This window comes from Thamnophis sirtalis, unplaced genomic scaffold, assembly GCF_051295495.1.
Source record: "Thamnophis sirtalis isolate CommonGarterSnake01/CBP01778 unplaced genomic scaffold, rThaSir2_p1.2 scaffold_3, whole genome shotgun sequence".
NCBI lineage: Eukaryota > Metazoa > Chordata > Lepidosauria > Squamata > Natricidae > Thamnophis > Thamnophis sirtalis.
The window spans coordinates 156,114,075-156,130,668 of record NW_028261383.1 but is presented as its reverse complement, the minus strand read 5'-3'; the positions used below and the strand labels follow the sequence as shown (position 1 = coordinate 156,130,668).

The 16,594-nt window shown below is 40.5% G+C and overlaps 1 protein-coding gene across 4 annotated transcripts in view; it reads left to right on the top strand.

Annotated features, from left to right (window-relative positions):
• Nucleotides 1-1,998: 1,998 nt before the first annotated feature.
• SP1 (Sp1 transcription factor) overlaps nucleotides 1,999-16,594 on the top strand; it is a 36,021-nt gene continuing 21,425 nt past the window's right edge. Inside the window, exons 1-3 of one of the 4 annotated variants that reach the window (XM_087710513.1) lie at nucleotides 1,999-2,111; nucleotides 4,838-4,926; nucleotides 5,675-7,076. In XM_087710513.1, coding sequence (XP_087566639.1) covers nucleotides 2,105-2,111; nucleotides 4,838-4,926; nucleotides 5,675-7,076 — 1,498 coding nt within the window. In that variant the 5' untranslated portion in view covers nucleotides 1,999-2,104. Of the gene's footprint in view, nucleotides 2,112-2,404; nucleotides 2,569-3,297; nucleotides 4,145-4,837; nucleotides 4,927-5,674; nucleotides 7,077-16,594 lie in introns of those variants that run through there. The other 3 variants (XM_014071251.2, XM_087710515.1, XM_087710512.1) reach the window with 3 other exon arrangements.

Here is a 16,594-nt window from a genome sequence, read left to right as displayed (position 1 = left end):
ATTTTCTAAGAAGCCCTTTGAGAACTATAAGGGCGCAAGAAACATTACTGGAAATAGAGGATATGCTTCCAGCGAGTGCTTTGCTTGCAGCATTCTGAGTCCCCATTCATTTAATAATAATAAAAAAGGGCAGAGAGTCTGGGTTGAAAAGTGTCAGCAGGCACAATTTTCTGAGGCCTAAGGAACTGTAGTCTTAAACCACAGTATGTGAGGCTGCCTGCAGTGCCCAAAATCATTTTTTGTAGCTTGAAGTAGTATTTTGTAGGAACTAAATTTGAAACAGTTAGAACAATCAATCAGTGGAACAGCTTGCCTCCAGAAGTTGTGAATGCCCCAACGCTGGAAGTCTTTAAGAAGATGTTGGATAGCCATTTATCTGAAATGGTATAGGGTTTCCTGCCTAGGCAGGGGGTTGGACTAGAAGATCTCCAAGGTCCCTTCCAACTCTGCTATTGTATCGTATTAAAAACTATTGTCATATATATCTATTACTACAACTATTATTAAAATATCAATTAAAATAATGGTTAATGAAAAATGCTACAGGCTAAATGATTGAAAAATTCTTTTTACACTTTTTAAAAATGCAAATACATTAACGTTCAATGTCCCATCATGTTAGTTTCCTTTGTACAGGTAGTCCTTGCGTTAGGACAATTGAACCCAAAATTTCTGTGGTTATGTGAGACATTTGTTAAGTGAGTTTTGCCAAGGTCGCAACTGTGAAAAAACGGTCATGTCACTTTTTTCAGTGTCTTTGTAACTTTGACAGTAACTTTGTAACCTGTCACTAAGTAAACCATTATAAATCGAGGACTACCTGTAGCTCACCCTTTTATTGTACACATTATCTAACAAGGCATCAACGTTTGAGCTAGTGATCATACATTTGGGAAGATTCTGCAACTTGATGTATGAGCAACTTATGCTATCCGAATGTGTTGTGTATCAGTGTATAAGCAGTATCTTTCCACATGTAAAAGGTGCCTCTTAACGAGATTAATTTCGTTTATTCTTTTATTGAAAAATGCGTGCTTCGCTGACAGGAGCAAGCAAAAGCTTAAGTACTGTGAACGCTAATCCCTCTTTTTTTAAACACCTTCCTTGGACTGACAGGTAAGAGAGAGAAACTCTAGCGGAACCACTGAATAGGATGGGCGGATGCCAACCCCCATTTCACCGATTCCCAGAAAATAGCTCAAGCGTCACTAGCCGTTACATAACGCTTTCATTAAATGGAGGCAAAAGCGGAACCTCGCTTTCCACGTCCGAGCTAAAATGGCACCACATCCGTCACTTTTGGCTAAGGCCCACGAGCTCCGTCATCCCCCATTGGCCAATTTAAGGCCGTCCGCGTCCCTCATTGGAGTAGGCAGGTTTCCGCCTCCCTGTCGTTGCTGCCCTTCGGCTCCACGTTTAATCGCTCCGAAAGGCTTCTTTTCCCTGAACTAGGGCTCTCTGTAGCCGCTGCGTATGTCACTTCCTGTCCTGTCTCCGCCTTCTATTCCTTTCATGAAAACCTCGCGCGGCCTTCTCGAGCTCCGATTGGGTTACAAGCAGGTCGGTCACGAGTCGAGCGGTACGATTTCATCATACGCGCAAAGCTTCCGAAACTTCGCGCGACAGCCGATTGGCAGATCGCGACGTCAGTTAACTCCTGCCTCTTCGTCCTTTCCTCGCCCGTGTTACTCGAACACTCGGGTCGAAGCTCCACCTCTCTCCATGGGGCGGAGCCTCGCTCAGAGGCGTTTCCTGGAAGGAGTGCCACCACCGAGCTTTTCGTAATCTGTTTCAATTTTCTTCAACCCCCCCCCCACAACGCCACCACCATTCCCGCGGCAAGCCCCGCCTCGCTTTGCTTGAATAGTCGGAGGACACGTCACTCATTGCTAGTACCGCCTCCCGGAGTTTCCTTCAGGCCTTGTGATTGGGCAGAGCGGCAGGAGGCGGATCCCTCGGCTAGGGCCGTGTCGGCGCAGCTCCCTCCCTTCGCCAACCCTTTGGCGGTCACCGGTGGGGTTAGGCTGTCTCGTCACCGACTTCGCTGCCCCCGCCCCGCCCACCCCTCCGGCACCACTTAGGTTAGCCTCCCCCGTCAGCCAACATGAGCGGTAAGGAAAGGACCATCGTGGCCGGGCGGGGGGCGCCGCCTTCTTTCTTTTTCCCGCCCCGCCCAGCCCAGCCCCCCGGGCGGGGTGGGGGGGAAGAGACCCGAACGGGGGAGGGGTAACGATTGTGGGGAGGGGAAGGCAGCCACAGGAGCCGCGGCAGGGGAAGCCTTTTGGGGGAGGGGCCCCGAGGAGGGGAGCGGGGCTTGCGATGGAGGGTGGAGGAAGAAGCGGCCATGGGAGGGCAAGCTGCCTCAGGGAGGAGGAGGATCGGGCGGGACCAGGTGGGGGCTGGAATTTCTCCGCTGGAAAGAAGCGACGGAGCCGGATGGATCCTCCGTCTGCTTCTCCCGGGTGCTGCTGCCCGAGGTTGGGAGGGAAGCGCAGGCGAGGTCGGAGAAGGAGGGAGGAGGAGGAGGAGGAGAGAAAGTAGCCAGGGAGACGTTAAAAGCCTCTGTGTGTATGTATATTATGGTCTCCCAATCCCACCTTGAATCCTCGCTTCGAAGCTTTAGAAGCCGGAGGGGGAGAGAGGGCTTCGGGCCATGTGCAAAGTGGCGCTCTCCCGGTTGAAAGGGTGTGGGGGGGAGGGAAGGGGCCAAACTTGCAGTTCCGGAGTGAGGCCCTGTATGTTGACTTTCCCAGGAAGGCCGGAGGCACTTCTGAGAAACGATAAGGCCTTGTTTGGTGCCGTGCCCAAAATATGAAGAAATCCACCCTTTCGGTAGGAAGCTTTGCTTCTGCCCTTAAGGAGAGAAGAGAGAGAAGGGAAAAGGGGGAGTAAAGAAGAAAAAGACGCAAAACCGCATGGACAACTCCAAAGATTTAGCTAGGCCTCTTTTACTCCCACTCTCAGATTCCCACGCAAAGGGAGGCGTCGTCGTGTGTGCGTGTGTTTTTTAAATTATTATTGCTGTTAACATTGGCTGAGCTGCTTTAAAAAAAAAAGCCTTTCGCTGGGCGAGGAATTTTAAAGTCGGAAATCGTTAGGTTTGGCAGGCTTTTGCTTTGTGTACACTGAGTGCAGAACTCCGTATTGAACCAGCTGCAAGTCAGAAGTTTGCATACTCCCACGCCCCTTGGGAGTGACTCATGCCACTACTTCCCCTTTTCCTCCCAGCCGTCCAGAGATGCCTTTTGCATTTCTGCCTTTTTTTTTACCCAGAGAGCCCCTCTCAATAGGCTGCTCTGCCCTGCAGCCATGGAGTTTAGGATGAAGTGATGGAGCTGTTTTGGGTCTTGGTTTTTTTTTTTTTAAAAAAAATAATAGCAACCCTTTGAGTATTTTCATGACAGAGAGGTTTTTTTTTAAGATGTCCAGCCGCCTTAAGACTCTTGTTAAGGGGAAGCTGAAAAAAAAATTGTAAACAGATCTCTGGTATTTATTTAAGATGAATTTCCGAGGCTTGAAATCCGGTTGGTTTTTGCATCATTGGCATGAGGAAGTGGCCAAGGCAGTGCGGGGTGAGGCAGAAGGCTGTGAATATGACGCAATACCGATATCCACCTAGCAATTTTGATTCCGACCTTGTCCTGGGATGTTTTCTTTTTATGAATGTTGTGTATGTGCAACTGCAGCAATCAATAGCAAAAGCTGATTTGGTCATAAGAAGCCCCTCTGGATATTTTATTCTGGGTCAACAGCAATTCTTCATGATCACGTTGCCCCATTTTATTTTGCTTGTTGATGAGTGAGTGTGTACAGTTTATCCGGGATGCTAATGCAAAGTTGCTCTTTAAATTTTAATCATAGTTATTTGTTGTACCTTTATTCAAAGAGATTGGGAAGTAGTATATCATATCCTTTCTCATTCTTTAAACAGTCATGTAAGATGGCTTGGCTTGTTTACTGTTTATTAAAAATGTGAGCATAGGATTTTTGTAGTTACATTTGAATTGTTCACTGGATTACCCTGTCTTTATTGACACTTTATATTTCTGTGTTCTCTTGACCACATTTCCTCTTAGACCTTAACTATGGTGTAGTTCATTATGGTGCCAGATGACTTTAAAGAAACATCCTCAATGGTTTTTGTGTGAGTGTATTGCAAAGTATATCACTAAATGCATAATCTATAGTCACAATGCTTTACTTTGTGTTAAGTGTGCCACTTTGTTTAATGTCTGCTGAAGATCTTCATTTTTAAATCTGTATTTTTAAATAAAAAATGCTGAAGATCTCTTGCTGCCCAATACTTAGTCCTCAACTTACTACCCCAACTGAGCCCAAAATGTATGTTGCTAAGCAACAAATTTGTGAAGTGAGCCCCATTTTATGACTTCTTGCCATGTTTGTTAAGTGAATCACTAAGTTGTTCAATTAGTAACAGTTATTAAGTGAAAAAAACTTCCCCATTGACTTTGCTTGTAAGGAGATTGCAAAAGGTGATCACATGACCCTGGGGCACTGCAACTGTCATAAATGTGAGTCAGTTGTCAAGCATTTGAATGTAAATCACATGACCATGGGGATACTGCAGTGGACATAAGTGTGAAAAATGGTTATGTCACTTTTTTCAGTGCCGTTGTAACATTGGTCAGTAAGTGAACTGTTGTAAGTCGAGGACTCCCTGTATGCTACATAGCATGGGAGGATCTAATGCTAATGCTAAATTTTTAAATAATCTGTGTCTTTCTGCTTCCTCTTGAAATAACTACATGCTTTATATAATTTATTTAACTCTTAGTTATTATTATTTTTTCTTTCTTATCCTCTAATTTCCATGCAGATCATGATATTTCAGAAGACATGGTTGTTATCAAGACTGAGAAGGTAGATGAAGGCTGCAGTAATGATGGAGGAAACTGTGAGGCCCATGTAAGTAAGAGTTCTGAGGAGAAATGTGTTGGGAAGGGGGAAAGATCTCAATTTGCAATAGAAAGATACCTTACCTAGTTTTTAATATGTGTGGTGATGGAACATTCTCTTCTTTTTCTTTGAAAAAGGTTGATTCCTCATTTTTGCAGTTAAAAAAAATCTTCCAGTGTTTTTGTAATCCTGTATAATTAAAGTCACAGTAGAAAAAGTGATGATAATAATCTTACAGTTGGGGGATGAGTAAATTTAAGACAGGTTAGGTTAACAGAATAACATAGTTGGAAGGGATTTGGAGGTCTTCTAATCCAACCCCATGCTCAGGCAGGAGACTTTATACCGCTTCAGACAAATGGTAATCCCTTCTTAAAAACTTCCACTGTTGGAAGCATTCACAACATCTGGAAGTTAAAGATTCATCAAAATTTTGTTAGTATTTCTGTGAGTGTTGGAATTTCTACTTTCTCATGAAAAATTGTTGGAGTGTAAAATTGTTTAATTCAAGTTCAAAGTGATTATTTCTAAGTAAAATAGTCTAACCTGAGTGATGATGGGTGTTTATTATATTAGAAGTTGGTTGTTGATGTCTTATGTTGGTTAGACCAGTGTGTACAGTCAGTGCTTTAGGAGATTGGCAAATCATCTATTAATAAGCTTCCTTCTTGTGCTCCTTTCCAATTGCTGTTTTACACTGTCATTTGGGATGGCCAGATACTTGACTCCTCCTGTCTTGCTCTTTATTTCCTGACAGGAGTCTCAGCCTTCTCCTCTGGCCCTGCTAGCAGCCACATGCAGCAGGATTGAATCTCCCAATGACAACTCTGATGGTTTACAGGTGCAACAGGGAGGCTCAAGTGAATTGGACCTTGCTTCTGCAACTCAAATCTCCCAAGGTGCAAATGGCTGGCAAATAATTTCCACTACTTCTGGAACTGATTCTCCTAAAGATCTGGGGAATAACTGCAATGAAGACAATGATTCATCATCCAAAAACCGAGCTGCCACCACAGGGCAGTATGTGGTTACCACCTCAAATATGCAGAACCAACAAGTTCTGACGGGCTTATCAGGAATGTTGCCGAATATTCAGTATCAGGTGATCCCCCAGTTTCAAACTGTGGATGGTCAACAGTTGCAGTTTGCCACTGCTCCCACTCAACTTAGTGTCCAGCAAGATTCCTCTGGCCAACTGCAGATAATTCCAGGAACTAACCAGCAGCTTATTACAAACAGGTCTGGCACAGGCAATATCTTGGCTGCCATGCCAAATCTTTTGCAGCAGGCTGTCCCCATTCAGGGAGTAAATGCTCTCTCAGGGCAAACCCAGTATGTCACTAATGTACCACTGGCTTTGAACGGCAATATCACCTTATTGCCTGTCAACAGCATTGCTGCCAGTTTGGCCCCCACTTCCCAGTCAGTTACTCTAAGCAATTCTAGCTCTCCAGAGAATAGCTCTCAGCCAGTTTCTGTCACATCAATCAGTTCCTCCAGCGTGGCTGCGACTCAAACCAGTACTGCCTCTTTTTTCACCAATGCTAACAACTACAGTGCCACTACCACCACCAGTAATTTGGGCATCATGAATTTTTCCACTAGTGGCAGTCTGGGAACAAATGTTCAGGTGCAGAGGACAAACAGCACTCAGAATGCCGATGCTGTGCAAGTTGCAGTCCAACAAGGACAACAGAAAGATATTGATCAAAACCACCAGCACCAGCAGATCCTAGTGCAGCCCCAACTTGTTCAAGGAGGACAAGGCAGCCAGACCTTTGCTCCTCAAGATGCCCTGCAGAACCTGCAGATCCAGGCACTCTCCAATGCTGGTCCAATCTTTATTCGAACGCCCACTGTAGGGCCAAATGGACAAGTCAGCTGGCAAACTATTCAGCTTCAAAATCTTCAGGTCCAGAATCCGCAAGCTCAGACAATCGCTTTGGCTCCCGTGCAGGGGGTGTCCCTGGGGCAGACAGGCACCAGCACAACACTCACACCAATAGCTTCTGCCTCGCTGCCCAGTGGCACGGTCACTGTAAATGCCGCTCAGCTATCCTCTGTACCGGGCCTTCAGACCATCAACCTTGGTGCCCTGGGATCTGGCATCCAAGTTCATCAGCTGCAAGGGCTCCCTCTCACCATAGCCAATGCCACTGGTAAGTAGGAGGTTCTTCTAGTGCAGGGGTGTCAAACTCGCAGCGTCATGTGACACATCCAGCCCATGGGCCGGGAGTTTGACATCCCTGTCATAGTGCACGTTGTTGATTTCCATGTACATTATTCATTTTAAATTGTTATTTTAAACAAAGTTTTCTTTTCTGAAGGAATAAATTGGAACATAAAGAACAAGCGTACTGAAGGTTGGACATGAAGAAATGAGCTAAAAAACCTGCATTTCTAATTCTTAATTTTTTCACATGAAGAAATAACAATTTTTTAAAAACATTTTTTCTTTTAAGGTGACATAAATCTGTCAAAAGTTGAAGGGGCCTGCCTTCAGAAGTATGGTGAAGAGATATATCTGGTGTATTTTTAAAAGAAAATTCTGCCAAGAATTTTCAGTCACGACACTATATGTTTCTTCACTGCGCTGTATTTTTTTTTACTGAGAATGTTCAAGTTGGATTTAGATGGTCATTCACGCTATGAATGGCAACTGACTATCACTATGTTCTATTTATCGCTATGTGAAAAGATAGTCATCTAGCATTATTAGGTACAGTATTGTATGTAGAAAATCTAATAGATCCCATTTTGAACTAGGAGCTTGTGGCAATGTGGCAATTTTCCCATTTTGCTTATCCATGAGATTTTTGCCACTTCAATGAAAATGTTTAAACATGTTCATACATGTTTAGGATCTTATCAATATAATTTGATGGAGAGACCACATACAATATGTTATGGCAACCATGTGCACTGTGTGGCCAATCCTCAATTTATTTGTGGAGCCTCAAAATTCATTTGGTAGTGAATGTAGTAATCTGGATAGATGGCTAGACTAACTATCATGCACCTTCCTAGTTGGATGAAATATATGGAAGGAATTTTAAGGCTGTAACATTGTGACACACATTCAGCTATATGGAATAAGGCCATAAGGCAGCAGCTTCTATACATTTGCATGTCATATGTGAATATTTGAAAAGGATTTGAGTGAATGGTGGATGCGAGAAATTGAAAAAACAGGTCCTCTAGGACAGGGGTCTCCAACTGTGGCAATTTTAAGCCTGGAGGGCTTCAACTCCCAGAGTTCCTCACCCAGCTTTGCTTTTCTGGCTGGGGAATTCTGGGAGTTGAAGTCCTCCAAGCTTAAAGTTGTCAAAGTTGGAGATCCCTGCTCTAGGATCTGCTGTAGCCTTCATTAATTAGTTACATTCCAAATGTATGGGAATTAACAACTTTCAGAATCCCTACTTGGCAAATCCCTTGGAGTCAAACTCATAACACTAGGATCATCAGAGTAAAGAAGATTGAATGAAGAACAGAGTGTCTAAAATATATTATGTCTGTAGGGTCTTATGGAGTTGTGTTCTCCCATATGCCAAGTGATTGGCTCTGCAAAATGTTAATGAATCATATGAGGACTTTTTTCCCCTTCAGGTCTTTATGATTGTATAGTGTAATACGATATGATTAAACCATTAAGAGATCATTGATATCGCACAGACAAAGGGGGGGGGAACAGTGGTGGGTTGCAGGAAGTACAGCCTGGTACGGGCATACCGGTGCCTGCTGGGAGTACCAGGTACCATTCCAATACGGTGTTCCGGAGGGCCCACCCACTCTCCTTACCGGTATTTGAGTGGATTGTACAGCGCCTGTAGGATGCTCCACCGAGCAGCTGGAGCGTCGCAGAGGCATTGCGGGCAGTACGTACGTCCGTGTGCTGCACGCATTCATGTGGTGGATGCCGGGCCCCGTTGCACTGTAATGGTTGCAACGGGATCCGGAACCTACCACTGGGGAAAAAAATAAGAAAATGCAAGAAACAGTTTAAATGAAGTAGGGGAATAATGCATGCACATTGAGTCAAAAGAGCCATTGATCTCAGGGTAATTTCTGAATGGACAGTTTTGGACATCCTAAATTTTTGTTCTATGATGCTAAATTAGAACTCAAACTGATGCTAGAGAATTAAAATAAGAATAAACTTCTAATGACTGGAAACATCTCTTAATGCTAAAGAATTACTGACCCATGAAAGTATCATTGTGTGTTGTTTTCAGAAGGTCAAACTGTTTTCCTGAAAATGTTTGAAGTAGGGTGGTTGAAAGACTAGGCACCCCTCCATTATTCTGCAGACTTTGCATGGATAAGGATAAAGAATAAAGTTGCCTTTCAGAACAAAATGGGGTGTGGGCAGGAAGATACTTATTTAATTTATATTATTGATTAGAGTATTTGATATTTATTAAGCAGATAGCTAAATATTCACACAATTAAGCAAATGTAAAGTTATTGGAGCTTCTCATTTCACATTTTCACTAGAATTTAGGATTTTTCTTTCATTGCAGTATACTTTTCCCCCTTATTTGGATAAATTGCACAGATATGGCTACTAGTTCTGTTGCTTTTGTGAATGTAGGGATGAAGTTCAGTGTGTTGTCATTCATTCTTTTTCTTGCTTACTTCATAGCAATTTCCCAAACCTACCAGTCTGGATAAGAATTGCTTTATGAGAAATCCAATCTATATTGAGAATATGAGGTTCAGGAAGCTTGCATTATATTACAGGTGTTATAGTCTGAGCTTCAATTATGAATTCTTGTGTTATGCATCAAACTCTACAGTTTTGGAATCCAGTGGCTTATTTGTGGTGAATTCTACAAATAGAATTTTTAAAATGAAGGGGGAAAATATTCTCAGCCTTCTAATATTTATAAAACTGTAATTAGAATTGGAAACAGAAAGGTGCTGGCTTGTAAAGTTTTCTGAAGTGTAAGGCTTCCCAGTCACAGCCACACCATCCACAAAGGCTTGGCTAAGTCCCTGTAGAAGTTGCCACCAAATTTTTAATGTGAGTTACTCTTTGTAGAAAAGCCAGTTTGGTGTAGTAGTCATTTGTAACACCAATAGTAGTTTGTAGCATTAGGCTACAAACCAAGAAACCAACTGGGTCAAAAAAAACTCAGCTGGGTGACCTTGGGCCAGTCCCACTCTTCTCAGCCCTAGGATGTAAGCAATGGCAAATCATTTCAGAAAAGCCTTGCCAAGAAAACCTCAGCAAGTAGTTCAGTCAGTTGCTAGGAGACAACACTGACGGCACACAGCACACACTACTACCCATATATTCAGTAAATTCAATCCTGTTAATATTATTTCAGTAAAGTTTGATCTCACCCATTTTATTATGGGCCTATCGATTTTGCAGAGAATGGTTGATGGCATATCATTTAAGGGCCAAATTCAGTGCTCAGTTTGGAAACTGAAAAATTTCTCAGATTGTTTGTTTTCGGCCTGCAGTTTTACTCCTTAAAGACCACTCATAATTCTATAACTAGTTATCAGTATTAATGCAGATGATCCCTACCGCACTCATTACGACAAGTTTTAATTTAGCAATGGAGGGTATGCATAATTTTAAATAGATAATTATAACATGGGACAAATGTAGGACAGCTATCAACTTATTTTTGAAATGTCTTTAACATTCAGAGTAGCGTAAAGATGTACTCTTTAAAATAACTACAAGTAGTCCTCGACTTACAACAGTTCTTTAGTGACCAAAGTTACAATGGCATTGAAAAAAGGGGCTTGTGACCGTTTTTCACATGACAGTTGCAGCATCCCCATGTGAACAAAATTCAGAAATTTGGCAACTGGGTAATGGACTCACATTTATGACGGTTGCTGTGTCTTTGGGGTGGTGTGATCCCCTTTTGCGACCTTCTGATAAGCAAAGTCAAAGATTCAATTCACAACCCTGTTACTCACTCAAAACTCTGGTGGTTCACTTAACAACTATGGCAAGAAAGGTCATAAAATGAGGCAAAACTCACTTAACAATTGTTTCATTTAGCAACAGCAATTTTGGGCTCAATTGTAGTTGTAAGTTGAGGACTACCTGTATAAAGTATACTTATGTTGCAAAGACTCCACATTGAAGATTAAGAATGATGTAATAGATTTGTGTCATTGTTCCCTAAAACTAACTCTTGGCACTCAAACCTGGTGCTGTTTTTTGAAAGAGATTTGACTATGAAAATAAATTCTGTTTGGAAAGCCTATTTTGTTTGTTTTAATTCCTACTTTGCATTCATTTTGGAGAATACTTAAACATCATGTTCTCCAACTGCACTTGAGAACTTTAGAGTTGATCATTAAATATTGCCTGCCTTAAGTTATTGCTTCCTCCACAAAGAATAATTACATTATTTTTTGAAGAATTGTGTTTTGTAGTATGCTATTTATCAAAGTGGTTTTTGGTTTTGAAATCTCTTGACAAAGCTGTTGATAGACTTCCTCATTAATAATTTTGGATTAATGAATACTCTGATTTTTTTTCACAGCACCGGTATCAGGTTTTCAAGTTAAAAGCAATATGACTACTTATTTGTTATTTTTTTAGAAAAACTTTATTTGGGGGGGTTGAAATAGTCCAGTTTCTTAATGAGAAGTGAAATTCTCTAGCCCCTATTAATTCCATATTTTCTGGGCTTAAAGGTTATGGTATATTTAAAATTAAACTTTTATTTACGTAATTCTAACAAATCAAGAATAAGAGAAAAAAACAATTAAAAGATTTCAGAAATCTTATCACAAGGTCTAGAAACTTACTGTTTAAAATATAAAAATAGAATATAAAAGCTGTGGTTTTTTTCAAAAATATTTTTTTCAAACTCTTCTGTATCCTTTTGCATTCATGCAGCCTTGAACTTTTCCTTCTGTATTTAAGCCTAAAAGGCAAACTGAAGGCCAGACATATATATCTTATATTTTGGGTTTGTAGCTTGCCACGTGGCCCAAATTTGCACATTAGAGCAACTTTTAATGGTTCATTTAAATATCCCTTCTCTAATTTCCATTGAAAGTAGTAGTTGCTCTTCTGTGTTCCAAAATTTAATAAAATTAAGAAATGTTCAAGCATGTCTATAGTACTAAGTGATTTAATCATTATATCCTCACTTCCCTAAACCTTCAGGATCTGTTATTTTCGGGGGTGGGTGTAAAAATGGGGATGACACATAATTCCCGTTACCTTGGAATAATTGGGGAGAGTTCAAACATTTCTCTTTACCACGTATCTATGTTCTTTAGTTAATATAGGAACTTGTAACCTGTATTCCTTAAATCCATTTCTCTCACTTCCTGAAGCCAATTCTGACAGGCTTGACAAGAAAATCTACAATTAGATTTCCTACTGTACTGAGTTGGGAAACAAAACTATAGTGTATATAGCTAAAATACATTAAAGACAGTTTTAAATACATACACAACCCTTCTCTAATGGAAACCTAGCAAAAGATGGAGAATCCAGACCCTACTAACATGGAAAATCTGGCACAGTGCCATATTTTCATATTGCCAACTACAACCTTCCTTCACATAAAAAAAAACTAAGAAATGTAACACTGGGTGCTGAATGGGATTAAGGTTCAACTTTAATTTATATCCAAGTTCAAATATTCTTGGATAAATTTCCTTTTACTATATTATTAAAGAAGCATAAAACATACAATATGTATATACAAATCCAATTATCTTGAACACATGTCGTATATATAAAATACACTTGTGTAAAAATGGGTGGAATGGCCATTTACTTGGCCTACTTTTTTTTCCTTTTTTTTTTGCACAATGACTAATTAGGAACCGTTGAAGTAATTGAACTGAAGTAGGGGATGTTCTCTTAAACTGTTACAATAAATCCTTGATTGACCTGACTAATGGTTAAAACAAAAAGTTGATTAACATTTGAAGCCAAAGTAAAGTTGGGGTTTACGCAAGGGCCTAGGAGTGGCTGGAGACCTGTGTTCTTTATTTCAGCAACACTCGGCTCACGTAGTAACTTTGCGCCAGTGGCACTGCTTCAGCCCACATATCTCACAGGGCTGTTGTTGTGGGAACAGATAAGGGATGGGAGCATTAGTTATGCTGTCCTGTATAAAATCAGGATATTAGCTTTTATAATAAGTAAATAATAAATGTTTGGTAATAAATTTAACAACTAGTCATATATGTTAAAGAAGGATTTTGTCTATTCTAAAACTCCTGCATTGCATGACCTTGGTTCTAGTATTTTGAAAAAGAAAGCGTTCTTCCTGTCAACCTTTTCCATAGTAGTCATGATTTTTATACACATTAATAACATACTACTGTAGTTAGCTTTTTTCTAAGCTAAAGAATCCCACAATTTACTAGTATTTTTTCCTAAAGGAAGGCATTTAGACTTGGTTTTCTTCTAATGGAAGGCATTTAAACTTTCCTGTACTTTATCCTGCATCCTTACTAAGTGATGGTGCAGGCCCCAAACAATATCTTTTCATGTGACACCACAGAAGAAATGACACTTGGCTACAATGTTAAGCAGTGAGTATACAGCTTGTATAACAGTGTAAATGTGCTGTCCCCTCAAAATAATGCAACAGACAGCTATTAATGTCTAAACTGCTGGCAATAAAAGTGAGTACACCCCTAAGTAATAATGTCCAAATGAAAAGATATACTTAAATATTTACAAAATGTGAAGGAATGTACTCACTTCTGTGTGTGAAGTTAGGATTTTTTTGTCCTAATTTACATCAGTTTCCAGTTACTTTAACTGGAATCTCATTTTCAATTTGGTTGCTCATTCACTTAGTTTTAAAAGCTTAAGAATTTAAAGAGCTGCCATGTGTTGATACACCCTGATTTAATGATACAGCTAGAAGTAGTTGTACATGGATTGGTATTTTCTTACCTTTTGTCCTTTTTAATAGTTAGGTAAGAGACTGGTAGGACAGAGAGATATTCACATTCAAGACTTCATATATTAATTATGAGTAAGTATAGAGATTAATCATGTTACTAGATAATTTCATATTAAATTAGTTTTTAGGTTTCACATGATTCATAGTACTTAAATTTTATGACAGAATCAGTTTAAATATGGGTAGGGAAATGTTCTGTACTTGCCTCTTTATCATCAACTTATGTCTATATAACTTATTTTTTAAAAAACACCTCTTTGCTCGGTGGAATAAATACTGAAATATGCAACTTCTGCATACCTCATGTGTCTAGCACTGCAAAGGATTAAGATTCCCCTTCATGATTCTTTCTAGCATTGCAATTTGTAGAAATTCAGTTGTGCAGACTTGTTTTGAAAAATATTTAATCTGTAAATACAGGTATGTTTGTTGAAGGGCTGACATTGTAGTTTTCAGTTTTCTTCTTTTACTTTTTCGTGAGCTGATGGGTTCCTGCCCCCCCCCTTAATGCAGAAGATGCTTGATACTATACAGTGCTTTTAAAAAGAATTAAGGGTACATACAGTATTTGTGTATGGAGCTAGTCTAAGCTCCTGGCTTTGTTCTTTCAGTTCTTTGTACAAATATTCAGTCTGGTGTTCAGCAGAAGTTGTATCATTAAGTTCCTAGCAGAAACACTTAGCCAAAGCCACACTGTTTTTGCATATTTAATGTTTGTATTTTGAATGTTTGATTCCTTTAATGTTGAAGCTTGGTTTCGAAAGCTAAAGTGGCATTTGCATTGTACCTTGGGTGCAATTAAGTGTTTTTCTACTAGATACAATTATGTCTCCTAATAATGTTGTTTGTCCAGATTTTCTGGAGAAGAAGACTGTGAGAAAAAGCTGCAAGCTATCACTTTGGCTAAAGGGAAAAAAACAAGTAGTGTGGGGTGTGGGGTTGTTGTTGTTTTTTTTGTTTTTTTTTTTGGGCCTGCATTTGCATCCAAGTTCTATTGAACTAGAATTCCTATTTATACTGGTTTAGAATGATTTGAGCTGTAGATCAACATATCAAGAGAACAACAAATTAGAAAAAGCTGATCTTCGTGTTTCCTTGTCCATATACAAACTAAACTAAACATGAAACTATTGTGCCCCTCCATAATCTCCCCTTTACCGATATTTACACCAGGTTCTATGTGGTAAAAATTGTTTGTTTATTCGCGTCATAGGCATCACATTTAAAATAAGGCATACTATACAATGTAACATTTAAAATATAAAATACAAGATTAAAATATGTACAAGTTAAACAAATATTGCCCACAACTAGCAACATCAATTGCTTTCTGTCATGCTGCCATGAGATCCTCAAGTGTACACTGATCAGGACACAAACAGCAGGTATGGTGGTGGTGTTTGCATGTCACCACAATCGCAAAGGGCAAAGACACCGGATAATCCCATTTGTCCAGGGTGTCTCTAGATCTTGGATCTGTGCACAGTGTATTCAGTGATTTCCATACTTCCCAGCTTTTATCAGAACTAGGTGCCAGCTTTTCCATTGGTTTTATCCAGTGTTGGTCCTTTGTTACTTTCCATAGGGCCACTCTATGCTTTCAAAGCCTTCTGTTAACCTAAGGAAGCTTTTCTGGATTTTAATCTATTGAACTGGTTGTAGGCCATAGAGAGGGTGTTGTCAAAATATACATGTTTTAAACCTCTCTCTGTAGGCTGCTCCTTCTCTGTGAACATCAGATAGGGCAATGGCACTAGGTGGTAGATCTTATCTAAAGGGGTAGTTTTAAGACATCAGATAATAATTCTGCTAGCTTCATTCAGAGCAATATGTCCTTTCCCAGTGTGTGCTGATTTATACCAGACTGGGCAGGTGTATTCCATCAATTAGTGAATTTCTCGAGGATGTTATTTTGTTAACTAACCTCCAGTGTAGTGGTGGTATAGTGCTGCTTATATGTTAGGGCCCTGTCTAGAGTGACCTCTAAGTACTTAGGGCTGCAGCAATGTTCCTATAACATCCCTTTCCATATAATATGCAGCTTCCTAGCAGCCTGCTTATTTCAAAGATGGAAGTCACATACCTGAGTTTTTGCTGGTCACTGTTTACCACTATAGTGTCGATCCAGTTTTGTTCGACCTCCTCAAAAGTTTCTCCCTGTACAGCCATTGCTCAATCATCAGCATGCACATAGTTGTTAATACCTTCAGGGAGCAGCTGATCATTGGTGTAAATCAGCAGTCCCCAGCCTTTCTGGCTTGGCAGCCATGAGGGAGGGGAGGGAATGGTTCTGTGTGGGCAGTGACTCCATTTGTGTGATTAGAGCTTTGCACGTGAGCACGAGCACTCACCTCTCACACAAGGGCCCGCCACTCGCACAAGGGCAGCTGTGTACGTGCACTCACTCAACACTTCTGCGGCCTGGTTCCAAATTGGCCATGGCCTGGTAGTGGGCCATGGGTTAGGGATCCCTGATATAAATATGAAAAACAGTTGGAGCCTGTTATATCACCCTGTGGCGAGCCGTTCCTTTGATTCCTTCTATCTACTTTGCACTTCCCTGGAATGCCACAAAAAACATACAGTTCTGAAGCAGATTCCTGGTGATATTTGTAAATTTAAAATCTTTAGTCATATCACAAACTTCCTGCTTCCGCCTTCTAAGATTGATAGTATCCCGCAGCCGTGAGGTCTATGAATACAGTTCCGTTGCCCTTTTGGAATCTATCTTTGATAAACTGGGTTTAAATTCAGGATCTCTG